The sequence below is a fragment of the Dryobates pubescens genome, chromosome 3 (genome assembly GCF_014839835.1).
Source record: "Dryobates pubescens isolate bDryPub1 chromosome 3, bDryPub1.pri, whole genome shotgun sequence".
Lineage (NCBI taxonomy): Eukaryota > Metazoa > Chordata > Aves > Piciformes > Picidae > Dryobates > Dryobates pubescens.
In genome coordinates this window covers 48,523,033-48,549,355 of record NC_071614.1, presented here as the reverse complement: position 1 = coordinate 48,549,355, position 26,323 = coordinate 48,523,033, and the positions used below count along the sequence as shown (strand labels likewise).

General features: G+C 42.2%; 1 protein-coding gene across 6 annotated transcripts in view; it reads right to left on the bottom strand.

Moving 5' to 3' along the window:
* The window catches only part of MACROD2 (mono-ADP ribosylhydrolase 2), a 1,047,040-nt gene that overhangs the window by 25,401 nt on the left and 995,316 nt on the right, over positions 1 to 26,323 (bottom strand). For all 6 annotated transcript variants that reach the window (XM_054180117.1, XM_054180116.1, XM_054180112.1 and 3 more), the window contains exons 14-16: positions 24,843 to 24,920; positions 24,139 to 24,213; positions 23,428 to 23,526 (exon numbers count right to left, since the gene is read on the bottom strand). In XM_054180117.1, coding sequence (XP_054036092.1) covers positions 23,428 to 23,526; positions 24,139 to 24,213; positions 24,843 to 24,920 — 252 coding nt within the window. The remainder of the gene's footprint in view (positions 1 to 23,427; positions 23,527 to 24,138; positions 24,214 to 24,842; positions 24,921 to 26,323) is intronic.

Here is a 26,323-nt window from a genome sequence, read left to right as displayed (position 1 = left end):
TTCTTCTCAACTTTTTCACGTTTCAGCCTTCAGTTCATAAATTCTAGGGTCTAACTAGGATGTTGCATCTGAGACAGGAATTTACATTTAGATAACATAATGGAAAGACCACTAATAACCATAATCCTGCCCCTCCAAAGAGCTCCCAGAGTACTTCCCAAGTGACCTCAGCTTTGTAAAACAGGCATATAGCTTATTTGCTTTAAGAGGGAAATCTCTTTTTCTTTTTCCAGTAACCTAACATTTGCTGTTTGTTGCTTTTTTGTTTGGCTGGGGGGTTTTTTGGGGTGGGTTTTTTTTGTTGTTTGTTTGTTTTGGGGGGGTGGCGGTTTGGTAGGGTTGGGGTTTTTTTTCTTTTGTTTGGGGTTTTTATGCTTGCTTGTTTGTTTACTTAGTCTCTAGCTATGGAAATGGCTCCAAATTGTAGTCTGGGGAAAAAAAACATCCAGAAAAAGATCCTGAGCACAGTGAGGGCAGGTGATGACTGCACGAGAAAGGCCACTTTCTTTCTTGCAAGATACAAAGAAAACAGATAGTAGATACCCACAGATTGTAGAACACTTAAAAGAGACAGGTGTGGGGTTTTTATTCAGGACTCCACTCAAGGGCTCTCTAGTCATAGCCAAACAAAAACCCAGCAATATGCATTACAGCCACAGTAAATTGCTCTAGAGAAGTTCTCAGTCAGGTTCATCATCTCTGATGTGTACCAGTGTTAAAACCCAGGTTAGACCATGGGAAGATCATGACTAAACCATTACTGCTACATTGGGTAAAACTTGGAGCAATTAATTTGCAAAACTTAGGTACATTTTTTTTTTTCTCGACCATCTTGCCTTCACTCCAAATTATTGAAGATTGTTCAAAGTGATGTTATATCTCGAGGCACCAAATAGAAACTAGAGGCCAAAAATACAAACCACATAACAGAGTCTGAACAAAAGTCTTTAAGAAATAAAGAAGAGGGGGGGGAGGTAATTTTCACTTCTGCCTCAATATGTTTCTTATCAGAGAATATACCTTCAAAAAGACCAAGATTCTTCCCTGCAGCAGTAGAGATTGTATCCCCTCTCACCATCAAACAGTCTTTTAACACACAGGTTGTTCTAGAAGCCAGCAGACATAGATCAGTATTTTTAAAAAGCAGGTGACTAACATTAGGAGCTCTTTAAAATGGAGTTCAGATCCTGATTTTCAAAAGCTCCAAGTACCTAGCAGCTCCAGTTGGCTTCAAATAGCCTCATTTCCTGAGGTGTTTGGGATGTGCTCAGCATTTTTTAAAATAAGGCCACCTATTTGGAATCCTAAACATGGACTTAGAAATTCAGTGCCAGTTCTCTCTCACTAAGGATGACACACACGCTTAGAAAGCTCAGTGACATTATAACTAACAATATGGCTTTTGATTTCTTTTTCCCACAACAGAATTTACAGAACTGCTAACAAAATCATTCTCTATCACAAAAATTGGCAAGCTCTCAAACCTAAGAGGATAACTACAATTTTCTTTGAAGCTATTGAGGAAGTCTGCAACATCTTCCCAAATCCCCTTACCTGGTGGCTAACATAAGTTCCTTACAATGAGGTGTCCTGAAGGTCAGCCAGAATACAGTAGCCAGTGCTGTGGGACACTCAGAAATGCCACATGCCATATAAAAGTACATATAAAAGAAAACCAAGTTGGCACGCTGCAGTCCTTAGCCCTTCCTGTAATTCCACTCCCCTGCTTTGGGGTGCCAGAATGCTTAAGGCACCAAGATTTCTAATGCTTGAGATCATAGCACCAAAGTCAAGACCTTGACCAATTAAGCCAGAACAGAAAAAACGTATTAGCAGTTGATAGCAGTAGACTTTTGTCCTGCTAAAGGAGGATGACATGCATGCATTAAAAGCATTTCCTGAAGCTAAATTCCTTCAGACTGCTGGATTTGGATCATGTTTTATGATTTATTCATAATGAAGAGCTTCTTAGCTCAGGAACTTGCAGATGCCCAAAGCCTTTTCATTATACAGTTTTCAAGTATTCTGGGCTTAAAAAGGAAAAAAAAAAAAAAAAGAAAGAAAAAAGAAAAAAAGAAAAAAAAAAGAAAAAAAAAGAAAAAAAAGAAAAAAAAGGGGGGGAAAAAAAAAGAAAAAAAAGAAATTTATACAGTCATTCCACCCTTGGGTCAACCCAACTACATCTCCTCTGTTGTTCTCTCTTGAGTACTGACAGCTGGAGGACAACACACTGCTTTTGCCAGCACATAGCATGAGGGTCAAAATTAGAGGCTACAGATGTGCAGTATCTCTCCTGGTCCAGGTCTGCAAGAATTTGTACAGTGGTGTAAGGACTGCCACTACCTACAGCCTCCACAAATGCCTCAGCATGTGTTACATTCATCAGAGCTACTGAAGCTTTCCAAATAACGCAAACAGTGCTAATCTGCTGGTGTCACTGACTTCAGCCTTGACAGGCGTTTTCCCAGAGTCACAGATAAAAACCAAAGGATCCAGCCATAAAGGATTAAGAGCGGTGTCACCTAGAATTAAGTCGCTGGCCTTGAACCATGTTTTTGTTCAGACCTGTCAGTTGTACATTTCACAACCTTAAACCCAAGATTTGTTGAGTTTCTTAAATATATATATATATCAATATTAGTTTATAGTTTCCATTTTTCACTACCCTTCAGTGAACTAAAGACAATCAATCTGACAGCCCGAGGAGACTCAACCAACTTCTTTTCACTATTGTACACGGGATGTTTCTTAAGTATATGTGACCGTTTGAGGCTGTGCCTTTAAGGAAGGGACATTCTGGCTGAATATTTTTGTAAATATTGGCATTCTAAACAAATTTAATTGGTTAATATGTGGGAGTAAGATCTTAAGACCCGGAGCGGCTGGAACTTTCATTCAGTGTTTCGATTCCTTCGCTCCCCTGTGGATAGCTAGGGACCGGCGACCGGAAGATTTCGGGCTGGACGGAAAGATAAGGTTTCTCTCTAGCCTATGGTACTCAGGCCATGACGTAAGCAGACGGATGTGACATTGTAACCCCAGGGTTATAAAAGGTGATAACAACCAGTAATAAACGCCATTTGCCATCCACCACATTGGTGTCAGTGTGCTGATGGTCCGAGCAGCCTGGGTCTGGCTGCCGCACCCTCCCCTGGACCAGGTCGTCTTGCCTACCACAAGCAATTAGCTTGTAAAAAGGCAACACTCCCCCTTCTAGCTGACCGCTTCTGGGCTTCTGGCCAAATAACAGATAAGCATTAATAAGCCTAACCCTCCTGTACTTAGGCCTCTTTTCTGCTCTTGTTCACACCCCTTTGCTCTTTCTACTCCTCTTTGGGGAAGTAAAGGGGTGAAGGGGGCACAGGGGGAAGTCCCCTCTGTCGGGGGTCTGGTTTCTGATTTTGTTTCTTTGCTGTATATTTCTGTACATACTGTAAATTTTGTATATTTGTGTACATAAATTCCCTGTGATCATTGCTTTGTAAATATAGCAGATTCCCTTTCGCTCTACCAGTTGAGTTTGGCTGTGGCTGTTTCTTCTTAGTGGGGGAGGGGAAGCTGGGCCTTTCCTTTCAACCCACCACAGTATATAAGGAAAGCAAGGAAATGAAATAACACCTCTCATGATTCTTTTCATATAGAATCTCTTTTAAATGATAGACCCTAAAAGGGGAGGGCCTGTTATATAGGAAATAGGTGGTCTTTACCCAAAGAGCTTATAATTCAGAGCAAATCTAGACAAATGTCTTGCCTACCTGGCTACCCTCTTCTTCTGATGGAAGCACCTGAAACAGGTCCCCATGTGATACATGCTCTAAGTTAAAATTCTGTAGCCTTTCAGTTATCAGGACAAGAGCTTATTTTGGGTGGTAGGGGGAGCAATAAGCCTTTATGGTGTTTTTCAGTTCACACTGGATATCTGTGACAACGCTGAGCACTGCCTGAAAACCTTACAAGGCTCCTAAGCACAGAGTCTGGTGAAACCCACCGTATTTTGGGAGGACTGTGCAAAGCTAACTTTGGTTTAGTACTGTGCACAACAAGTTGGTGAGGAATTTGCACAGCAGAGGCTAACCCCCATTTACAGACAGCCACATATTTTAGCTTTGCTCAAGGAATATGGACTTGCAAAAGTGCAACAGCTGGATAAAACAAAACTTCACTCAAGCCACAAGTGTACCTCAAACACAGGGAAGGAGGAGGAGAGGGTAAGCTTCCGTGTCATGCCCCATCATATGGCACCTTGCAGAAGTTTTGGCTGCTTAACCTCCTGCCATTAAAGCGCCTGACTCTGGCTGGAGACCAGCTGGGCATTCAGTAGCAGCCCCAATGCTGCACCAAAGCCACCACAGCTACTGCATCCTGCAGGCAGTGGGTGGTCCTGCTACACAGAGAACCAGCTGGAAAAAGCACATGTGGAGTCGATCAAAATATTTCTAACAAAACCTTTTCCTGACTCAAATTACTTTCAATTTTTTCTTTTCTTTTAAAAGAAGAGATAGTTTTATGGAAAGTGTCATGTTTTCAGGGAGTTACACAAATGTAGCCTCAGAAGCTCAGCACTTCCAGAAAAAAGTTGCTGGCTCTTGCCAAAACCCTGAACTGGAGCTATCAGATTTCTGTTAAAAAGGAAGTTTAAAGAAGTAAAAATCTCCCAAATTTAAAAGGAAATTAGTATTTTGATTTAGTAAAAAAAATTGGAGGGAGGAAGAAGAGGGAAGCAATCCTGCCAAGCTAGCAGGATGCTCTGTGAGCATGTGTATCAATCATTTATGCAATGACTATGTCTGGCAGAGCTAAATGAGCTATTCTTTAACCAGCAAGAGCTGAAGGAATTCTGCTGGTCACACATGATACATGTATATGACAGCAGGCCAACTGTGTTGGAAATCCATTCAGTGGATGCTCCAAGTAGGCTGGATAAGTCTGCAGAGTCTTGAAATTTAGGCTTTGCACCCTTTGGGTAGAGACAACCATGTATAGTACCTCGCACGTCATTACCAGTTCAACTTTAGGAACCGTGTGGTATGGCTATATGGCAGTAACAACTAATGATAATAGTAAAAATACCAACAGTTCAAATGATCCTCCTTATCTTTCTGCATCTTCCTTGTCAGCAAAATTCATAGAATCATAGAAGTATTTTGGTTGGAAAAGATCTTTAAGATCATTGAGTGTAACCATGCTCTAACTCTACTAAGTTTGGTGCAAAATCATGTCTCTTAACACCACATCTCAGCCTCTTCGAAACACTACCAGGGATGGGGATCCAACCATCTCCCTGTGGTTGTTCTAGTGTTTGACAACCATTTAAGTGAAGAGGTTTCCTCTAATATCCAACCTAAACCTCCTATGGTGCAACCTGAGGCCATTTCCTCTTGCCTTGTCACTCATTACCTACCTTGAGACCCAAGGAAATAAAACCCACCTGGCTCCAATCTCCTTTCAGGAAGTTGTAGAGATCCAGAAGATCTCCTCTCAGCCTCCTTTTCTCCAGGCTAAACAGCCCCAGTTCCCTCAGCTGCTCCTCAGAAAACCTGTGCTTTGGACCCTTCAGCAGTTTTGTTGCCCTTATCTGGACCTGCTCCAGCACCTTTTTGTCCTTCTTGGAGTGAGGGGCCCAAAACTGAACACAGTACTTCAGGTGAGCACAAAGGTCTCACCTTATCAGTGCTGAGCAGAGTATTTAAGTTTCATTTCCTTAAACACAGTAGTAATTCATAACCTAAGAGATGTCTTACTACTGTACCACTCAAGTACAACAGAAAGTATAACAAAAACAGACCCAAATTAAAGCTCACCCAGTTCAGTTTACCAGCTCTTCACTCTGATGGCACATTTGCAATAGCAAGCTTAAAAGTTCAGATGCATTTTATTTCTTCCTGTCTTTAGGTTTACTAGCTCTGAATTAATGCAGGGCTCCTTCTACAGCCCAAACACAGAAGAACTCTGCAAATAACTGAAAGAAACGATAAGGACTCCAGGTGACATAGATCATGTACTGTACACAGAATTACTTTCCCCGGAGTGAGCCCATGTAGCAGTGTTTTGTGACATTCATCATTAAAGTTCAGTCCTTGGAGTGCTGCCATTTTGGTGGTGTGCAGCCAGCTCTCTGCCGATAGAGCGGAGCTTATAATGAAAGGTCATTCCTCTCAAGGGCTGTGCAGAAGTGATTTGAATATCGAGCCTCAGGAAAGGCAGTTTTCTCTCCTTAGGTGGTTTTATTTCAAGCAGTCTTTCAAGAGCTGCTAGTGGGCCAAACAGTTTGAGCATATGATGGTTTATAGGAACAAAAGTGGAAGGCTGAAGTAGTCAAGTCTTCGAAAACTAGAAACGGGTGAAAGGAGGAAAGAGAGTTGCCTTCTTGCCAAAACTAAATTCCTGGTAATATATAGTGTTGGATCAAAGACAAAGCATTTTGAAGAAACACAGAACTTGCACAAATCTTGTAATGAAGGTTTTGGGCCACTCTGGTGTCCTTGACCACCCTGGCTGAGCACAGCCAAGGCTGGACTAGACTCCTATCCTTTCCTTCAGCTTCTCTGTGGACATGTCATAGAATCAGAGAATTGTTTTGGTTGGAAAAGACCTCTAAGATTATCAAGTCCAACCATTGAGTAACACCTCCATGGCCATTAAACCACGTCCCAGTGTGCCACGTCTGCATTTTTCCTGAACACCTCCAGGGATGGTGACTCTACCACCTCCCTGTGTAACCTATTCCAATGCCTGACCACTCTTTCAATCAAGAATTTTTTCATCATATCCTACCTAAACCTCCCCTGGCACAATTTCAGGCCATTTCCTCTTATCACCTCATACTATGGAGAACAGACTGCTGTCCCCCTTCCTCCGCACACTTCACTCCAACCTCCTTTCAGGGAGTTATGGAGAGCAATGAGCTCTCCCTTCAGCCTATTCTTCAGACAAAACAATTTCAGCTCCCTCAACCACTCCCCAAAAGACTTGTTCTCTAGACCCTTCACCGGCTTTGTTGTCCTCTGGATATGCTCCAGCACCTCAATGTCCTTCTTGTAGTGAAGGCCTCAAAACTGAGCCCAGTATTTGAGGTGTGGCCTCACCAGTGCTGAGTCCAGGGGCATGATTCCTTCCCTACCCTGGACACGCATCACCAGTTGCAAGGCTGTTCAGTGAGTGACCAGAGAGCCCCTGCTGTTCCAGGCAACACCTCCTCAGCAACTCGCATCAGAATCACAGCAAGAGGACAAATCAGATGGTAATTGTGAAATGTGCCCAGCAATTTGTACCTGCTGCAGTTGTTCTCAAAGGGTTAGAGCTTTCTCCATTTCTAAAGCCTGCAGCAGACCTGACCAATTCAAGCTATTAGACAGGAGAGGAATATAGTAAACCATGGAGCAGCTTTGAGTGGTGTGCTTTCATTCCGCATGTGTCTTTTGGGTCCTGCGGTCTTTGCCCAAAGACTCTCCCACCTCCCAGTCAATTAAGAGAAGGTGCAAAATAGAAGAGAAATGGCATTTCCTAGCAATTCTGATAAACAAAGTATATAACTAACTCCTTTAAAAGCAGACTTTGAAATGCCACTGGCTTGCTTTGTTCCCAGCACATTCCCAGGGAGAATGTCAGGTCGCATAACTCATTTGTTATCTTTACACAGAGGAGCTCCACTAACCACCAGCCATCATAAAAATACTAACGTTCCTTTTTGTGGAAAACAAATAGGAAAGTGCAGCATCTCTCTTAAAAGGGAAGGAAAAAAAAGAAAGGATGAAAAAAAAAAAAGCCAGTTAGCATTTCAAACATTACCACATGGTCTGTAAATAGCGATGTCAATACACTGGGGATCTGCACTCCTCCCTCCCTGAACGACAGCCTGAGTTACTCAGATTGAGGTAGCAATGTTACAGACCTTCCCTGTGACACCAAACTATCTCGTGCATTCATTTAGTCACACTCTTTGCATTTGATTTCCCTCAATGGCTTAAAAAAAAACCACCAAGAATTGTACTAGCATAAGAGCAGCATTCCAATCCAGCCTTAAGAAAAGCACTGCTCTCCTCCGGGCAGCCTGCGCGCCGCAGCATCTACTTTTTATAGACACCTGCACCTATAGAAATCTGCAATAACTCAGGTCATGTCCTTCACGTTTGCAAAGAAACTCCCATTTTCCCATCATCCACAGACACTTTCATGTGTTTTTATAGCTAGCCATTTTAATTGTATCTAAATATTTCTCTCCTGAGTGGGTAAATTAGTAGGTATTTGATTCTAGCAATGCAAACACCTGATGGCCTGGTGCTTTCGTTTGCCTGGAGATGCCACACAGAAGCCAGTGAAATTCAATTATGCAACAAATGTCCACAGGTACCTTGAAGGTATCCAGCATCCCACAGAAAATCTGTGCTTCACATTGCTTAAATAGCTCTATCTCATGTTTTATAAGGAGAGAGGGAAGAAGGAAAAAGAGTTAGTTTGTTGGGTTTTATGAAGAAAAATCTCATTTGCAGTTGCACAGCTAAAGCTTGGAGATTAATAGGAAAAATGTGTATGTGGCACACAGAAGAAAATGCTGTTCAATGTCAAATACATAGCAAGATGCAAATGTCTTTTCCTGGTAAATAACTAAACTTTCATCTCAGTTGCTCTGATCTGTAAATAAAGCTCCCAAACTAGTTTTGAACAAATCTGGGAATTAAGCAAATAAAAACCCTGCCCCTAAACCAAAATAACTCAATCCAGTAGTCTAACAGTCTCCTAGCACTAGTTAGCTAATTATGTTTATAATTTTTCATTCAGGGGGACCTAAATATTAAAACAATAACACCCAGGTCCTGGCCTCTAAAGGTGACAGCCCTCTTCTGAGTACCACCAGCCACTAGACACTACTAAACACTGCCAAGAACCAAAGGCATCCTTGAATATTCTGAGAGATAAGAATGGGAAAGATGGCCAGAAGGATGTATGGGAGGACAGACAGAAAGAAGGAAGGGAGAGAAGAAAGAAACCACATGATTGGTCCCCAACACTAAATAGCATTACATCCTCCTGCAGCAATGCCTAGCCTCTAAGGATTTGCTTTCCAAGCTCTTTATTGAAATTGTTCAGGTCCTTAACTGATCTCCTGGAAGGAAAATCGAAGGTGAGGGGAGGGGGCTGAAAAGCTGAGACATGCTTGATGAGATGTGAAAAACATGAAGCTTTTGAAAGGGTGAAAAATCTCTGACCATCTGTTAGTGGTGTTGCTGGGAGAAGAAAGAGGAAGGACAAAGGGGCAGCTCTCTGCAGAGAGGAGGTACAGGACTCCAGTAATTACTGGGTCACTGAGACCATTAGAGCCTGTGAAAGCCCATGAAACAACCTTAGGATGCTCAGCAAAAACAACAGCTCTTAGCAAGAAAAGCATCTGCAGAAAGTGAATCAGACCAGCTTTGCCCTCGATACATCCACTAATTAGAAATGACAGGTAATAGATGGGGGCGGTGAGGCCCTGGATCAGAACAAGTTCTTTTCTGATGACCTCTCTACTTGTCTCCTCCAATTGCTGTTCTCCAAGGCCTTGCAGATGATGTTCTGTTTAAATTAATACCACCCTGCCAGCCAGAAGGAAGCTTGTGTTGTACTTGGCAATACAGGTGAACAGCCTGCATTTAGGTTTCAAAATGAATGCCCCAGGTGTTTCATCAATATGGCAAGCAGCTGATGTGCTCCAGCCTCTTCAGACCTGCTTCAGGCTCATCTGTGTTTTCCTCGCTCTCTCTAAGACCAGCTAGAAAAAAATCACACAGCATTCAGGGAGCAAACTTTGCACATCAGAGCAAAATCTGAGCTATCTTTGTTTTAAATGGCTTTCTCAGCCATGAGCTGAGAAGACAGCAGTGTGATCCAGATTAAGAGCCTTCTCCTGTGCTTTCTCTCCTATGAGCTGGATAGGAGCTACAGCTGACTACAGGCACAAGCTAGCAAAGAGCAAGCTGGTTTTGACACCAGAAGCTGTGACCAAACCCCTGCCAAAAAGCAGTGCTACGCTGACTTTGGAGTGTGAATACGTGCAGCTGATTTCCTCCCCTCCCACACGCAGACTCTTCTCCAATTATTTTGGCTGTATGCTGTGATCCAGCCAGATTTGCAAGCTCCACAAGAGCAGGCTACATCCATCCTTGCATGAGAGACCTCATTTTGAAGGAGGCTGTGTCAGCAATCGAACACATTGCAGTGTGCTGCTATCTCCAGGATCAGCTAGAAACCCCAGGCCTTGACTACCTATGGTAGTTAAATATCCTGTAGCAGTTTTGATAAAAACAAATGGCATTAACACTATTTTTGGCCAAATCTTCACATGAATGTCTCTCCACTAGGCTCCCCTTGAAGGTTCATTTGGAAAGATTTCCCATGTCTTAAACTATCACACTTGTAATTTGCTAGTGTTGAACATTGGCTGCATTCAATGCCAGAGGGAACAGTTTCACAAGCAGCTTCTGTGATCTGTGTATATATCAGTTTCTAAGACAGCTTGAATTCCTTTAGATAGGTACAGGATATATATGTATTTCTTATCATCTGCTTTTCATATTCACATACTTCAAGAGCCAGCTGGAGAAGTGCAGCCAGAAAATCTATTTCCCTCCATGCCCTACATAATGGTGGAAGCAGGCAATACTAGAAATATTGTTTAAGGACTTTCCCCCTTTTCTTTCTTTTCTTGTTCAAGCAAACTTGCTCATGTTGCAGGGCTGGAAGATTCAAAACCAAGACAAAAATGGGCCCAAACTTTTGGACACTTACTTGAAGAATAGCTGTGTTCCAGCTGGCCCTTGACATGTGGTTACTGACTGAGGTTGATACTTGCAAGTAGATTTATGATGAGACAGGCATAAAAAACCAAAACCAAACCCCAAAACAATTGTCTAAAGGGACAATAATAGCTGTACTTGCTGCACACTGGACCAGCACTACTTTGGAAGACAGGTAAAACAAATAAAACCACAGAGAATGCCAAGTTTTGCCACTCCAGAGCCACTGTGTGGGAGCTGTTAGCTACACTCACAGTGTAAGAGGAACGGTAAAATATCTGTCCTAAGGAGGACAACTCAGAAAGTGAGAGCACAACTCTGATCTCTTGAAGATTAAACTTTGTAGACTGACATGAACATCAGAAAGCAGCTCCTGATACCCAAAGGAAAGATAAGGTGTGCTGGTAGGTACCTACACCAAAATGCTGTGAACATGAGGTGAGATGCCAAGAGGCAGAGGCAGGACTGAAATGAAATGTGATCACAGCAAACATGCACAACTTGGAGCCATGAGAATCCAAACCCACATGAGGGAGAGGGAATGTGCCAGTGCTTACCACTGGCTTCATAGCCTGCTGATCAGAGCATGTGGGAAACAAATCCGAATTCAAGTCCCACGCTGTGCTGGAAGGGGTCAACCCCCAACCTTCATGATCTAGAAATCTCTGCAAGGCAGCCATGAGGGAAAGTCCCTTCCATTCCTTCCATGCATGTTGGGACACCAGTGATAGAAATGTGTGACCTGCTAAGCCCTTTCAGCACCCAGAAGAGAGCAAAAAAGAAGGCAGAGTAGCTGATGCACATGCAAAATAAGCAAGTCCTGCTCAGTTTGCTGTCTTCTCTAGAGCAGCTGCGTCCTGAGTCAAAGGAAGAATAACACTTGAGTACCAACATCTCAGAGAGGGGGAGGTGATAAGACACAGCCCTGCTGACTACTTCCCTGCTCAGTCTGAGAGCTTTGCTGATAGTCTTGCCTGCTGCCTGGGCAGCTGGAAGAATCAGCCAATTTAATTTCCCTGGATCGAACTGCTGGAGTTAGGGACTGTTTCTTCAGCACAGTAACATCTTATTTTGAAGCACCTCAGCTATTTCCATTTGGGCTCACTTGACTTTTTCATGCTACATTCCAGGCTGACAGATCATACAAACACATCTGTGGAGCATGTTTGAACTGATGAAACACCTTGTAACCAGGACAGCATTTGTCACAAACTGGGAATCTCCAGTTTTTCCAGGCACTGAGACAGTGACTTTACCACCCTGACCCCCTAACTATATGCCACTGTTAGCTGTAATCAGGGGGCAACAGAGAAAAGAGTATTGACTTTCTCTTCTCAGAATCCAGAACACAGTTTAATGGATTTTTCTATCCAGGTAAGATTGGGATAGCTTGTAAGTGACTGCTTATTTCCTCCACAGAGAAAATGCTGAACGTGCAAAGATGCTGTCTTTCAAGAGCTGTCAAGTAATGCAGGTATTGAGTGGGGTTTTTTTTGACAGGATGCTGTAAATGGAATAAAGACAGTTGTGGTCTCTGCAGTAGCTAAGATTACTGGCAGAGCTACGCCCTTTACACAAATGACTGGGGAGCAAACAAACAAACCAGACTGCACATCTGCAAAGGGACATAATGAGACAAAAGGTTTATATCTCCCAGCATTTCAGAGTACACACTGGACCAGTGAAAATAACAAAAGGGGGTTTGTGGTTGAAATTTGACAGCTGCTGAGAAGCTATGGATTTTAAAACTTGAGATAGAAGTCAGGAGTAAATTCTGAACCTGGGAGAAAAACCCTAAACAATTTTTTGAGCAAATAACAGGATTAATCAGGCATGGAGTCACAGAATCATAGAATTGTTAGGGTTGGAAAGGACCTCAACGATCATCTACTTCCAACCCCTCTGCCATGGGCAGGGACACCTCACACTAGATCAGGTTGCTCAGAGCCAGATGCAGCCTGGCTTTAAAAACCTCCAGGTATGGGGCTTCTACCACCTCCCTGGGCAATCTGTTTCAGTGTCTCACCAACACTATGAGCATCCCAGTACGCACACAGGTAATTAAAAGACAATGCTGTTCGGTGTTCTTTATATTTCTCTTGGAACTCTCAAACAAAACCAAATGTTTCTGCAGTTGCCTATAGGCTGTCTTTAACTGCAACCCAAAGAGCATTGTTCAGAGAACCTGCTTTGCTGGACTCATTTAATTGCAGCTACAAACACACCCACAGCATGCAGGAGTGATCCAGGGAAGGATTTCCAGAGCTCATGCAATACCTCAAAATGACGACACTGAACTTTCTGTTAAATAACAGAAGTCCCACAGAGCTCCACTCCTGTACCAGTATGTTGAGATACCACTACTGTATGACTAAGGTGCAGGTGCAGTCACAAAGACATAGGAAGCAAGATTAAATGCTAGCTTCCTTGCTGGCAGATCATTCACGGTGACTAGAGACAGGGTCAGTTTGGGCTGTTGGGCTAACACTACAGGCCAGGTATACCGGTGGTGACCTCACACACTCATCTGGAGGCAAAATGTGATGAAAGCCAACCAAGCAGAGGAAAGCTGTTCCAGATGGCAGTATCTGCTTGACAGAACACCTGTCAACTGCATTAGAACAAGGTGAGGGGACAGATAAGCCTGCTGATAAAAAAACATGGTAAGATAAAATCCAGAGGTATGAAAAAAGCTTAATGCTTCAAAGATTTGAATGAGACTGGGTAGGATATTTCCTGCTCTGGGTCTGCAGTACAGAGAAGAAGATTTAATCTCAGGTGGGATTATGCTCTATCAAGGCACCCACCCTGGTTTAAGACCCAGGACAGCAACCTCCACTTTACAAGTTGTGGACACATCTTTCCCCTCACTGTGTAACTGCCACTTCTTGTACATCACTGACTGTCTTCTCCAAGCATGCAGGAGCAAGGACACCTATGAAGCCCTGGTGTACCTCCCTGGCGAACTCAACGTGTTGATGCACAGAAGAGAAAACAGAAGAGAGTGAATCAAAACTGTGCTGATAGTATGCTGACAGAACACAGAGTAATGTCCACTCTTCTCCTATGAGAACAAGATTAACCACCCACCCACACCACTGAGCACAGCTACAGCAATAACAGTACTGATGGTGAAGCAATAATGTTCTCCCATTCCTCCAAAAGAACAAGTGAAGGAATCTTCTGATGCTAGGACAATTGCTTCTTTATTTGAATTCATTCCTGTTCTGTACTTGAAGTAAAAGGCAGTTCTCCCAAATCATCCTCTCTCCACTCTGTTTGTGGCTTTTTTCCCCCCAATACTTAGTTCTGACAGCACTCTGCTCACTCTATTTCATGAAATCACTGGCTAAGTGCAGTTTCTGTCTCTGCTGCTCTAAATGTGTGGCCTTTTGCATTTATGAAATAGCTATAAAACAGTGCAACAGTCTGGGCAGCATGGTGCATCCACACCTAATGCAAGGGGGAGCACAGAATTTCCCGTTCCCAGAGCCAGCTCAGCTGGATCTGTGCATGTTCCATGACAAATAAACTTTATTAAAGGAGCTAAGTTTCCAGAATAACTTTATTAAAGGAAGTAAGTTTCCAGAATTATTCAGTGCATAAGAAAATGAAGCCTCCTTTTGTAGCAGACAGGGCACAGGAATATAAAATTTGTCCACGAGGGATCAAATTCTTTCCTTATGTAGCTCCCTGCACTCTGGTGGACCCATTATCATTTAAGACTGAAGTTCTTACTGTTGCAAAGGGGAGCTAAGCCCACTGTTCAAACAGATGCCTCTGTAGCCATAGAGTATATTTTAAAATGGTGCCACTTTTTGGAAGGTGCTAAAGCTAATTTCCAGATACGCTGTTAACTATGATGCCATCTGTGCAGTCCTTGCCCAGTGAGTCCTACTTTTTCAGTATGTTACAGGGAAAAGTTTCTAAGATGTCACTATCTCTCCCATATTCCTTTCACTTGTTCCTTGGGTTGAGATTATTTGAAAAGGATACGCATTTCGTTTGCATAAGGCACTGCTGCCTCTCTAGAGAGCTCAGCTAAAACCAAAGCTTAGTCGACTTGGACACCACCACAGGAAATATGGATTCCATTATCTTCCCAGTTTTCATATGTTAAAAGGGGAATTAGCAGTATCCTACAGCTCTTTAAGCCTTGTAGCTCACAAGTACAAAACATGTAACACCATGTAATACTAGTCTAAACACATGAGGACTTAAAATGACTTCATAGCGTCTGCTTTTCAGTGGGATTTCATGACTTTATATTTTTTGGCGTTCTGACCAGGGAAAATACAAATGAAAATGGCATTTCAAAATATTCCATTAAAAAGTATCCAGTTTCACCTCTAGCATCTCAGAGGGTTTTATTTCGCAGTTTCTTTTTTATTTCTCTAGATATGGAAAAGAGTTCTAAAAATTCCTTTAGTTGCTGTAGTGCTGCATGTGCCTCAATTCAGCGCTGCAACACGAGTTAATTAAACTAAACAAAGGCCTCATTGTCAACGCTTTCAGCATGAACAAAGAGATGATATTTTTTAAATGAAATAAAAATTGCCAATTCATAATACTATTTCTATTCTGCTCACTCAAAATGAAATGAAGAAAGCAATCAAATACACATAATAAACCTTAAACACTATCACTGCTGAAGTATTCCCTTTTCTTATTTCTCTTTTCTTTCCTTTCGGCTTTTTGTCTTGTACCCTACCATCAAGCCTGATAACATAAAGTGACTGTGACAGCAGGCAAAATGTTGCAGCTGAAACATTTCTTACTTTCTCTACTTTTTTATATGAAGAGCACACAGGAAAAAAAAATAATATATTGTTTGCTATTGAAAGAGATGAAAAATAATTAAAACTTTCAATTGATCTTGTACCAGCTATTCTTTACATAAATTCGGGCTAGAATCTGATATATGGAGAGTAATGAAAAGAAACAGATTCCTTCTGTGGCAGGAAAAGAATAAGACTTTTCCCCCCCCAGGAGATTGAAATCAGTATCTGGAGCAGGCTCCTGACAGTATAATAGCCATCCCGTCTTGCTAATGCACAGTGCTGCACAGCACGGCCCAGGTAGCACTCTTAGGGAAGGCCTGCAGTGTGTCTGCATCCCATTTTCTGCCTCTCTTGGAGATGGGGAGGAACACCATTTTGGGCAGCATGTGCAGCTCAGTATGGTCTGACTTCTGCATCAGCCTGTGCTTAGAGAATGAATGAACTCTGTCACCTCTGTGGTCTTTCTGGTGCATGGCACTGGTCATGAAAGCCCACAAGGGGACATGGATCAGCAAAGCTGGTCCACTGAAGTCATGCTCCTTTCTAAATAATCTTGCTGATCCTTCACCACCAGTGAAGCAATTGCTGATAGCAAGCACCTTATGCTGACTTAAGAACCTGGAGACCTCCTAGTTCAGAACTGATAAAAACACCACAAACATAACCACAGATGCTGGGACTGAAAAGCCACCCTTCTGCAAGCTGCAACATCCCTGGGCAGCCTGTTCCAGTGTCTCACCATCCTCACTGTAAAGAATTTCTTCCTAATATCCACTCTAAAACTACTCTCTTTTAGCTTCAACTACTCTTGTAGCTATCACTACAAGCTCTTGTAAAAAGTTCCTCTCCAGCTTTCTTGTAGGCCCCCTTCAGATACTGGAAGGCTGCAATTAGGTCTCCCCAGAGCCTTCTTTTCTCCAGGCACAACAGCCCAAACTCTCTCAGCCTGCCCCCATAGGGGAGGTGCTCCAGCCCTCTGGTCAGCTGAAAATAAGTTTGTCTGAAAATTAAAAGGTAGTTACAACTGCCATGACCCAAGAGTGAAGATCTCAGGTTTGTCCAACAAGCTCTTTCTCCAGAAGTATGTCATTTCTCTACAACCATCACATCAAACAAAATCATTAATTTGACACTATGTATGACTGTACCAATGCTCATAAAATCCTACAAATACCTGAGACTGCAACTATAAAAAACCTGAGAGGTCTCTTCCTCCAGGTTTTGGAATATTTAATTCTCTCCAAGATTATGCCATAAAATTATCTTTCTTCCTGAAGCACAGATTTGTAAATTACTTGAAAACCCAGCTGTTTGAGCGGACAAAATGATGGCTACAGTTACAAACTGGGGTAGCTTGAACAGAAATTTGGCAGAATTCAAACTTACAGTGAAGAGACACTGACCAGAAGACTTGCAAAGGAAATCTCATCTACTGCAAGTGATTTAAACCAGTGAAACCTCCCCCAGACCATTCCCAAGTCTGCCTTAATTTTGCATGGTTCACAGAGAAAAAGAGATGGTTAATGTAGTTCCCTTAACATGACATTCAAACAGTCTAAGATGCAACTGCACAGAAATACTAATTGTAAGGGCTGTGTCCTGGGTTTAAGCTAAATCCCTGGACACTTGAATATCCTTCTTACAGGCATTAATTAATGGCATTTTGGTCCCTGACTGTGCTTCAGCAACAATCATCATCTCCATTTCTGGACTTGTTCAGTGGAAAATGAATCATGGAGTCACAGAATGCTAGGGCTTGGAAGGGACTTCTGAAAATCATTGAGTCAAATCCCACTGCCAAGGCAGGTTCATGTAAAGAAGGTCACACAGGATCATATCCAGGTGGGCTTTGAATATCTCCAGAGATGAAAACTCCACCTCCTGGCAGCCTGGTCCAGGGCTTTGACAGCCTTAAATTAAGTAAGTTCCTCCTGATTTTAGATGGAACTTCCTATGTTCAAGTTTGTGTCCATTACCCCTTGTCCTGTCACTGGACATCACTGAAGAAAGCATGGTCCCATCCTGCTGACATCCACCCTTTAAGTATTTATAAGTATTTATGAGATCCACCTCACTCTTCTCTTTTCGAGATTAAAAAGATCCAATTTTCTGTCTTTCCTCGTAAGAAAGATGTTCTAGTCCTCTAATCATGTGTGCCTATCCTTTGCCCAGAGAGGATGCTATCCACCTGCTCCAAATTTATTTCTTAGGTGGAGAAATCTCCCAGGTCAAGCTTGAACCATATCCAAACTGTACAAAAGCAAACAATTTTAGCCCAAATACAGACAACAGAGAAAAACCAGCTACTTCTGTACACAGTACAGCACTCCAACAAAAATCCCATCCTCCAAAGAGTTGAGCAACTTAGAGAGATGATCGGTGAGGGAAATCATCCTATCTAATGTCTTTATGAAGGGAGATTGAGGTGGGAAACAAGAAGATCGAGGGGAGAGCAGGCTTAGCAGAGAAAAGGGCTACACAGTCACACAAGTAAACACGAGTTTTATTTCAATGTGCTGCAATTTGTGTTGTGGAAAAACTGTGCTGTGTAAAAAAGTACAACTACTTGCAGTCATTACAACATGGAAGGGCTATTTCTAAGTGTACCTATGAATGGTATGTTAAGTGGAGTATGAATGGTCTATTAGAAGCCTGTACAGTTACCTCGGCAGCAAATAGGTCAGTGCTCACCACTTACTCTGCTTTTTAATAAAGGGATTTGAGAATATTCCCTAATCTTGTAAGAAACACAGATTTTCATTATTCTTTTGTGAAGTGGAATGAAGGCATTATAGTAGCTGGAAGAAAAAAATTAAAATAAAAGGCATCTTAGATTGTCTTTTTGATTTGGTTGCTCTGTAGTAATATAGAACTTGAAGATACAGTAGGAAAAAAAAAATAAAGGACTAAATTGGCACATGCTGTACTTTGTTACTGATTTTGGAAAAAGCAACAGCAGGGTTTTATGAAACTCACACAGGAACTCACATTGTTAAATTCCACAGAGTAATCTGGGTGGTTTCTTACTGCCGGCAATTGGAAACAGTAGTGAAGTGGCCAAGATTTTGAATCTTCTCTCCTTAGGGCTCCCAGTGCCCCAGAACCTCAAAAGTGCTGGGATTACTCTTTGGTAATACAATACAGCCTGGAGCTCTGAAGCCAAATGATCGGTACACATTCAAGCCCTAAAATCCCTTGAATAGAATAGAACAAAACCAGGTTGGAAGAGACCTTCGAGATCATCGTGTCCAACCTATCATCCAACACCACCTACTCAACTAAACCATGCAACCAAGCATCCTGTCAAGCCTCGCCCTGAACACCCCCAGCGACGGCGAGATGACTTGGTAGTAAAACTTGCACAATTAGACCAGAAGATTTGTCATTTTCCTCCATAAAACCAGATCACTGAAAAAGTCCCAGGCACATGTCAAAGTCACAATCAGCATCTAAGCAGAAATCTAGCTTTGGGTTGGAAAAGGAACTTTCATCTTTGTTGGTAATTTAATGGCTTCTACAGCTCCAGTGCTAGAGACAGAACAAGTCACAGATCACAGAACCACAGAATTCATAGAATCATAGAATCAATAAGGTTGGAAAAGACCTCAAAGATCATCAATCCCAACCTATCACCCAACACCTCATGACTAACTAAACCATGGCTCCAAGTGCCACATCCAATACCCTCTTGAACACCTCCAGGGATGGTCATTCCACTACCTCCCTGGGCAGCCCATTCCAATGGCCAATTAGTCTTTTTGTGAAGAACTTTCTCCTCACTTCGAGCCTAAACTTCCCCTGGCGCAGCTTGAGACTGTGTTCTCTTGTTCTGACACTGGTTGCCTGGGAGAAGAGACCAACCCCCACCTGGCTACAACCTCCTTTCAGGTAGTTGCAGACAGCAATAAGGTCTCCCCTGCACCTCCTCCAGGCTAAACAACCCCAGCTCTTCACTTCCATCCTGGCCTTAAAAACCTTCAGAGATGGGGCTTCTAACACATGCCCAGGCAACCTGTTCCAGTGCCTCACCACCCTCATGGTGAAAAATGTCTTCCTAACATCCAATCTGAATCTACCTGTTTCTATTTTTTTTCCATTCTCCTTAGTCCTATCACTACCTGACAACCTAAAAAGTCCCTCACCAGCTTTCTTGTGGCCCTCTTAAGATACTGGAAGGCCACAATAAGGTCTCCTCGGAGCCTTCTCATCTCCACACTGAACAGCCCCAACTCTCTCAGTCTGTCCTTACAGGACAGGAGCTTCATCCTTCTGATCATCCTTGTGGCCCTTCTCTGGACATGCTCCAGCACGTCTAGATCCTTCCTGTAATAGGGGTTCCAGATGACTCCCATTGAGCTAATGGCTCCCATTGAGAGAAGAGAGAGATAGATTTGTGCTACCCTTTGCTCCAGGATGTGCTTGGTAACAGGAAAAATATATCAGGTATAGAACAAGAAGATGAGGTAGTTTGCAGTATAGTAGGTTCTGCCTTTGCTTATGTATCTAGCACAAGACAAAACCACTAAAGATTTGTGTATTTTTATTTAATGGCACTAGCAATGCCATGTTAACTTTTTTTTGTGTTCTTAGACAAAAAATATGGCATTTCATTGAATGTCAAATGTACTGTGGATGTTGCTGGAAAATCGTTTATCTGAAATAGTTTATGAGGTAGTATTTGGGTTACATGAAATAATGTTACATATTAAATCTCTGTTTTATGCTAGGTAATATCTTTCCATTAAGTCTCTCTTTTGAGGAATATATCTTATTTTATCAGCCTGAACTTCAGCTACTTTACCTTTTTAGTTCCCTTTATCCAATTTCGATTGTGCTGAACTTTCAGAGCTCGTGTGGCAGAATATGTGCCCACAAGAACTGGAAGCATCTAGCAAGATGAATCACAGAACCACAGAACATTAGGATTTGGAAGGGACCTCAAAAGATCATCTAGTCCAACCCCCCTGCTGGAGCAGAATCACCTAAAGTAAGTCACACAGGAACGTGTCCAGGCAGGTTTTGAACATCTCCAGAGAAGGATATTCCACAACCTCCCTGGACAGTGTCACCTTCACAGTGAAAAAGTCTTTCCTCATGTTCATGTGGAACCTCCTATGCTCAGGCTTGCACACATTGCCCCTTGTGCTATCATTAGATATCACTGAGAAGAGCCTGGCTCTGTTCTCGTGACATTCTCCTTTTATGCATTTAAAAATATTAATGAGGTCACCTTTCAGTCTCCTCCTCTCCAAGCTAAAGAGCCCCAGCTCCCGCGGCCTTTCCTCATAAGGGGGATGTTCCACTCCTTTAATCATTCAGGCTGGATACAATATTCCAGATGTGGTCTCACCAGCGCCAAGTAGAGGGGGAGAAGAATGTCTCTTGACCTACTACCCAAACCCCTCCTAATACACCCCAGGACACCATTGGCCTTCTTGGCCACAAGGGCACGTTGCTGGTTAATTGTCATCTTTCTGTCCACCAGGGCCCCCAGGTCCCTCTCCTCTGTGTTGCTTTCCAATAGGTCAGACCCAAACCTATATTGATCTGTGGGGTTCTTCTTTCCCAGATGCAGGACTCTACACTTGCCCTTGTTGCATTTCATTCAATTTTTCCTCACCCAACTCTCCAGTCTAAGTCTAGCTGAATGGCAGCACAGCCTCCAGGTGTGTCAGCCACCCCTTTCAGTTTTGTGTCATCAGCAAACTTGCTGGCAGTGCACTCTGTGCCCTCATCCAGGGCATTGATGAATATATTGAATAGTACTGATCCCAGCAGTGACCCCTGAGGGACTCCACTAGATACAGACCTTCAACTAGACTCTGTCCCATTGAACACAACTCTCTGACTTCTTTCCTTCAACCAGTTCACATCCACCTCACTACCCAATCATCCAGACCACACTGCCTCAGTTTAACTGTGAGGATGTGCGGGAGACACTGTCAAATGCTTTACTGAAATCAAGATAAAGCACATCTACTGCTCTACCATCATCTATCCACCTGGTTATGTCCTCATAAAAGGCTGCCAGGCTGGCCAAACATGACTTCCCCTTGGTAAAACCAGGTTGAGTGCTCCTAATGATCTTCATATCCTTGATATGCCTTGAAATGGCACCAGGGTGTGCTCTACCATGTTCTTATACCAGTGAGAATAAAACAAAGCAAAGGAAAGCCTTAATTTCCTTACCTTCTCAAAACCCTGAAAAAAGACCCATTTATTTTCCACAAGCCAAAGACATTATGTTTGGAAGAAGCTAAACATCTCTATGCAGCTACTCAAGTGCTATTACCCTGCAGGTAGACCCATCATGGAACATTATTTCTTATCACGGAACAGACTGAAAGCTCACTGCGATCAGTAAGAGTCCTTCTGTGAAGTTCAATGAGCTTTAGATTAGACAAAATCTTGTACAGGAGGAATACCTGAGCCCCCAGGTAGAAACATGTTCCAAAATGTTTGGAAAGAACCTTTTAGTTACTTAGTACTTGAACCTTTTAAATCAGGGGCAGGAAAAGGAAAAGTGCCAAGAACAACCCTTTTCTGACATTACCTTAGATTCCTTAATGTTTCATATTTTAATAGTAGGTAGAACAGATGGTGAAATATAATCTCTCCACTGAGAACTAAATGACAGTGACTAGCTGTAGGGGACACTAAAGTATTAAAGAGAAGAAAATGTACAAATAATGACATCACATTTTGTCCAACTTGCTTTTGATGAGGCATAAAGTAAAATGTAAATAATTTCTATTAGGAGGAAATTAGCATAACAACTTTGGTATTTGCAATCAGAGTGAGCTTGTGTTACATAACCTGGATTTGCAACTGAGGCAGCACAATACCATTTACCTGGATTTGAAGTAAGGATTATATCAATTCTGTTTTCACCACTGATAATAAAGCACAAAATTGATAGTTAACATGACTGATAATAAAAAGATGTGATTAGTCTCAACTTGGATAGGCCAGAAATTAAAAAGAAAAATAAAAGAGAGGAAATGTTGTGTCACTGTACACGAACAGAGAGGTTCCATGAAACTGGGTTTGCAGTGAAGAAAAGTGTCAATATTGCTAATACAGGTTTGCAATTAAGTTGGTGTCAATGTGGCTAGGAAAAGGAGTTCATAATTAGGATAACGCAGTTAGTATTGACCTGAATTTCCAATAAAAATCATGCCTGCATTTCAATTTGGAACTGTAAAATTCATCCCTGTGCTCTACAAATGACCATATAATTATTATCTTGCAGTTACTTTACAATTAAAGAATTATTTACATACTATGTTAGGTTTTTATGCAACCATGTGCCCGTTCCAAATGACACATGCTGAATGCAGAGTCCTCAGAAGCGTCCAACACTTAAACTGCAATGCTTACAGAAATACACATAAGCACTTAAATAGTCCCAGAAAAAAAATGCTGCTTCAGCAAGACTCAGGCTGGTATCTTTATTAGAACGACTAGTTTTAGTTAATTTCTGATTAAATCTCTATTAATGACCTCAGAAATAATTTTCATACCTGTTTATTGCAAATACTCTCACAATGCTTCTAGAGAACATGATCAAGATGCCACTTAAGTAGGCACATAGTGTTTGTTTAATCAACCTCATGCACATTAATGCAGAAAACCAACCATGAGAAGACTATTTAGTTTAAAGTCAATTTAGAACCCGAGCCTACAACTTTTTGCATTTATTTTCCTATGTAAATCTGAGTCAAATATACAGAAACAACATTCAAGGACAGGCCAAGGAAAAAAAGGGATATTTCTTAGGGAAAACCCCCACTGCTTTTGTGGATTCTTTCCATGTTTCCTCACATCAGCCCAGCAACATCCTCTGTCACAATCTGTTTTATAACTAGCCTCACCTCCTCCTCCGCCTTTTTTTCCTTCATCTTCTTTTTCCTCTGCACCATGAATCAAAGGCATTTCAACTTCTGTTGGGTCCTCTTGCTTCAGCAATGGCTCTGAATAAATGTGATAAAAAAAGACGAAGAGCAGTAAGGCTTTTTGGAATGGACATAAAAGGATTAACAAGTACTAGAAAGACTGACATTAACAAACACAGGCAGAGGAAAAGGATCCCCAAAGGTACAGGTACAAATGCTGTCTCGGGGAAATCTAAGGGGCTGTAGTTGAGAGCAAAGCCTTGATCCTCCAAGATGCTGAGCTTTCTGGCATTTAGCACAAACCTCTCACATGCCTAGCTCCAAGCATGGGCCTTTACCAGGACTCATCACAAGCCTGGAAACAGACATACTCAAGTGTTTTGCTGGACTGAGGACAGAGCATTCAGTAATCTGAATGTACAAAGCTGAATGTCACTGGGAGTAAGAAATGCAATCTTCACTTCTTTCTATAACAGTCACCAAAAATCAGTTTTTATCACCGAGGATTCATAGATACTCCCCTGATCAGAGTTGAATTTAGAGTTACCGTAGTATGACAGGGCTCCACAGTTTTAGCTTAGTAGGTATGGAGAAAGATAGGAAATTTAAACACCACTGATAACATTGAAGCAATAAATAGTAGTTTTGCCTGCTAATCTCACTATTTGGTTTGAAGGCATGTGTAAGTACCTTCTCTTTCCATGCAGGAGCTTTGAAAATCTGCCCCAGTTTTCATCTCCTCTTCTGCAGAAACATCCTGCTGTCCTGTTAACGTGACAAATCAAAAATCACATCAGCACGATGGCTGCACGTGAAGCCAATGACAAGTTCATCAAAGCAGGACATGAACCTAATGTGTAGCATGCTCCTTTTCAGCCAGCTGTCCCTTTTCTTCTGTTAAACAATGTTGGATATGTTTTATGTATGAAAATATCACTTAAACCCTGAACACTAAGTATGTCAAATGGCTGGTCAAAACTGACCCTGAATCAACTTTGCTTTTCTTCTTTTCCTAGCTCAGCCTCGACACGCTGATTCTTCTCACAGGAGCTGTTGCAAGGCGCTTGCACTTGACAGCCAGCTTAGCAAAAAGAACAGAATCACCCCACAGGCTTATAGAACAATAATAACAACCAAAAAAAGGACAATAACAACAATGCCATACACTCAAGATCAGTATAGTTAAACCTAGATATTTGGAGACTCACAGAGTTGCCAGGAACACAAGAGATGAGTGCCCCACAACTGGTGGCCACAACCTTCACAAGCTGACAGCATTTTCTTAAGGCAGCAGAGGTCAGGCTGAAAACCACTGGCTGCTGAAACTGGAAGAAGCGAGGCTCCCAGTTGGTTCATTATCTCTGACTTAAAGGAATTTTGATGCAAAACTTTACCTTTGGCTTGCTCTTGTTCACATCCCATAGGAGGCACCAGGTCACTCTCCTGTGCACTCTCGGAGTCTTTCAGGGAGTCTGAGGAAAAAGCAAACAAAGGAACAAATCCTGCAGCAGTTTTCATGTTGGAGAGTCTGGCAGTTACTCCAGACAGAGGCGGCCCTTAGGTGCTGGCTTCGTATCTGATATCTGATAATGCTGACAGATTTTCTATCTGTTTATCCACAGACTTATATACTGCAAAACTGTACTCGTGGGTTTCAATTATTCAAATTGATTTCAAAACCTGTGCAGTCACTGAGCAGTTTTTTGCCTGCAGTGCAAACCTTAAAACAAGGAACTGGCAAGAAAAGATGCGTAAGAATAATCAGCAGCAGTGCTACTGAGAACAGAGTGGCACAAAGCTATGAAAAACATCATAAGCCACCTACTTGATAAATAAAGTAACTTCTTATTTAGTTAGAACAATGCCAGCACTTTTCATAGTTGGACTTCCACAAGCTTGACAAACAATAAATCCTGTTAAATCCCAGTGCAAATCCTAGTCTCATGTCACTTGATGACAGAACTCCCAAGGTCATTATCATGGCCAAGACTGCTTTTCCTTCCGTGGGAGACCAGCAAAATGAACTGCCCAGAGCTGTCCCCTGAACCAGTGGCTTAAATTGATGCCATAAGTCCAATGGCTATGCTAGCTGCAGTTTTCATAAACACATGGCATTATTTTGTTGTGGAAACAATATTTTCTGACAACAGCCCCTCCTTGGGTTTTGTGTGGGGATGAAGAAATCATTCCACCACGGTCAGGAAATCACAGCAACACAGCCAGTTGTTTCAGGCTCTGCTCATCTGCCTAGCGCACTGCTTTCATTGGATCAAAAGTTCTCTTAGAGCCTCATTAAAAGCCACTGCCGATCTAACTGGACATTTCTGCAAACTACAGGAGGTCATAACAATGCTAACAGATAATCTCTATTTGTGTTCCAGAGTGAAACATTTTCTAAAATGCTGCTAGATGGAAAACTCAAGCAGCAGTGCCAAGAGATCTGTAGTGCATGATAATAAATTAGGCTGTGACAGCCTGGTTACAGCTCTGCTTCTGGAAGGTTCTTTTCCATAGTACAGCAGAGTAAATCTTACAGTGTACCAAAAGATGCCCCTGTGAGACTCTGTTCCTGAAACTTGCCAAGAATAATCTCTGATGGATAAGTGAGAAAGCTGGGTTGTTAACATCTGATCCAAATTTAATAATCTGTAGGAAAGGTATGCAGTGAAAGTGTGTGGCTTTAATTAACTGCAAATAATCCCCCAAGGCAAATATTTAATTACCTGCACAGCTTCTTACTTCTTTCGTGGCATGACAATAAGTTTATAAATCCATGTTTGAAAGCAGACTATAGCACTGATGTGCAATTTGCTAAAATTTGCCCTTGCTGCATCTTTTTTTCACCCCACTGTGGACTTAAAATGCTGCACACTGC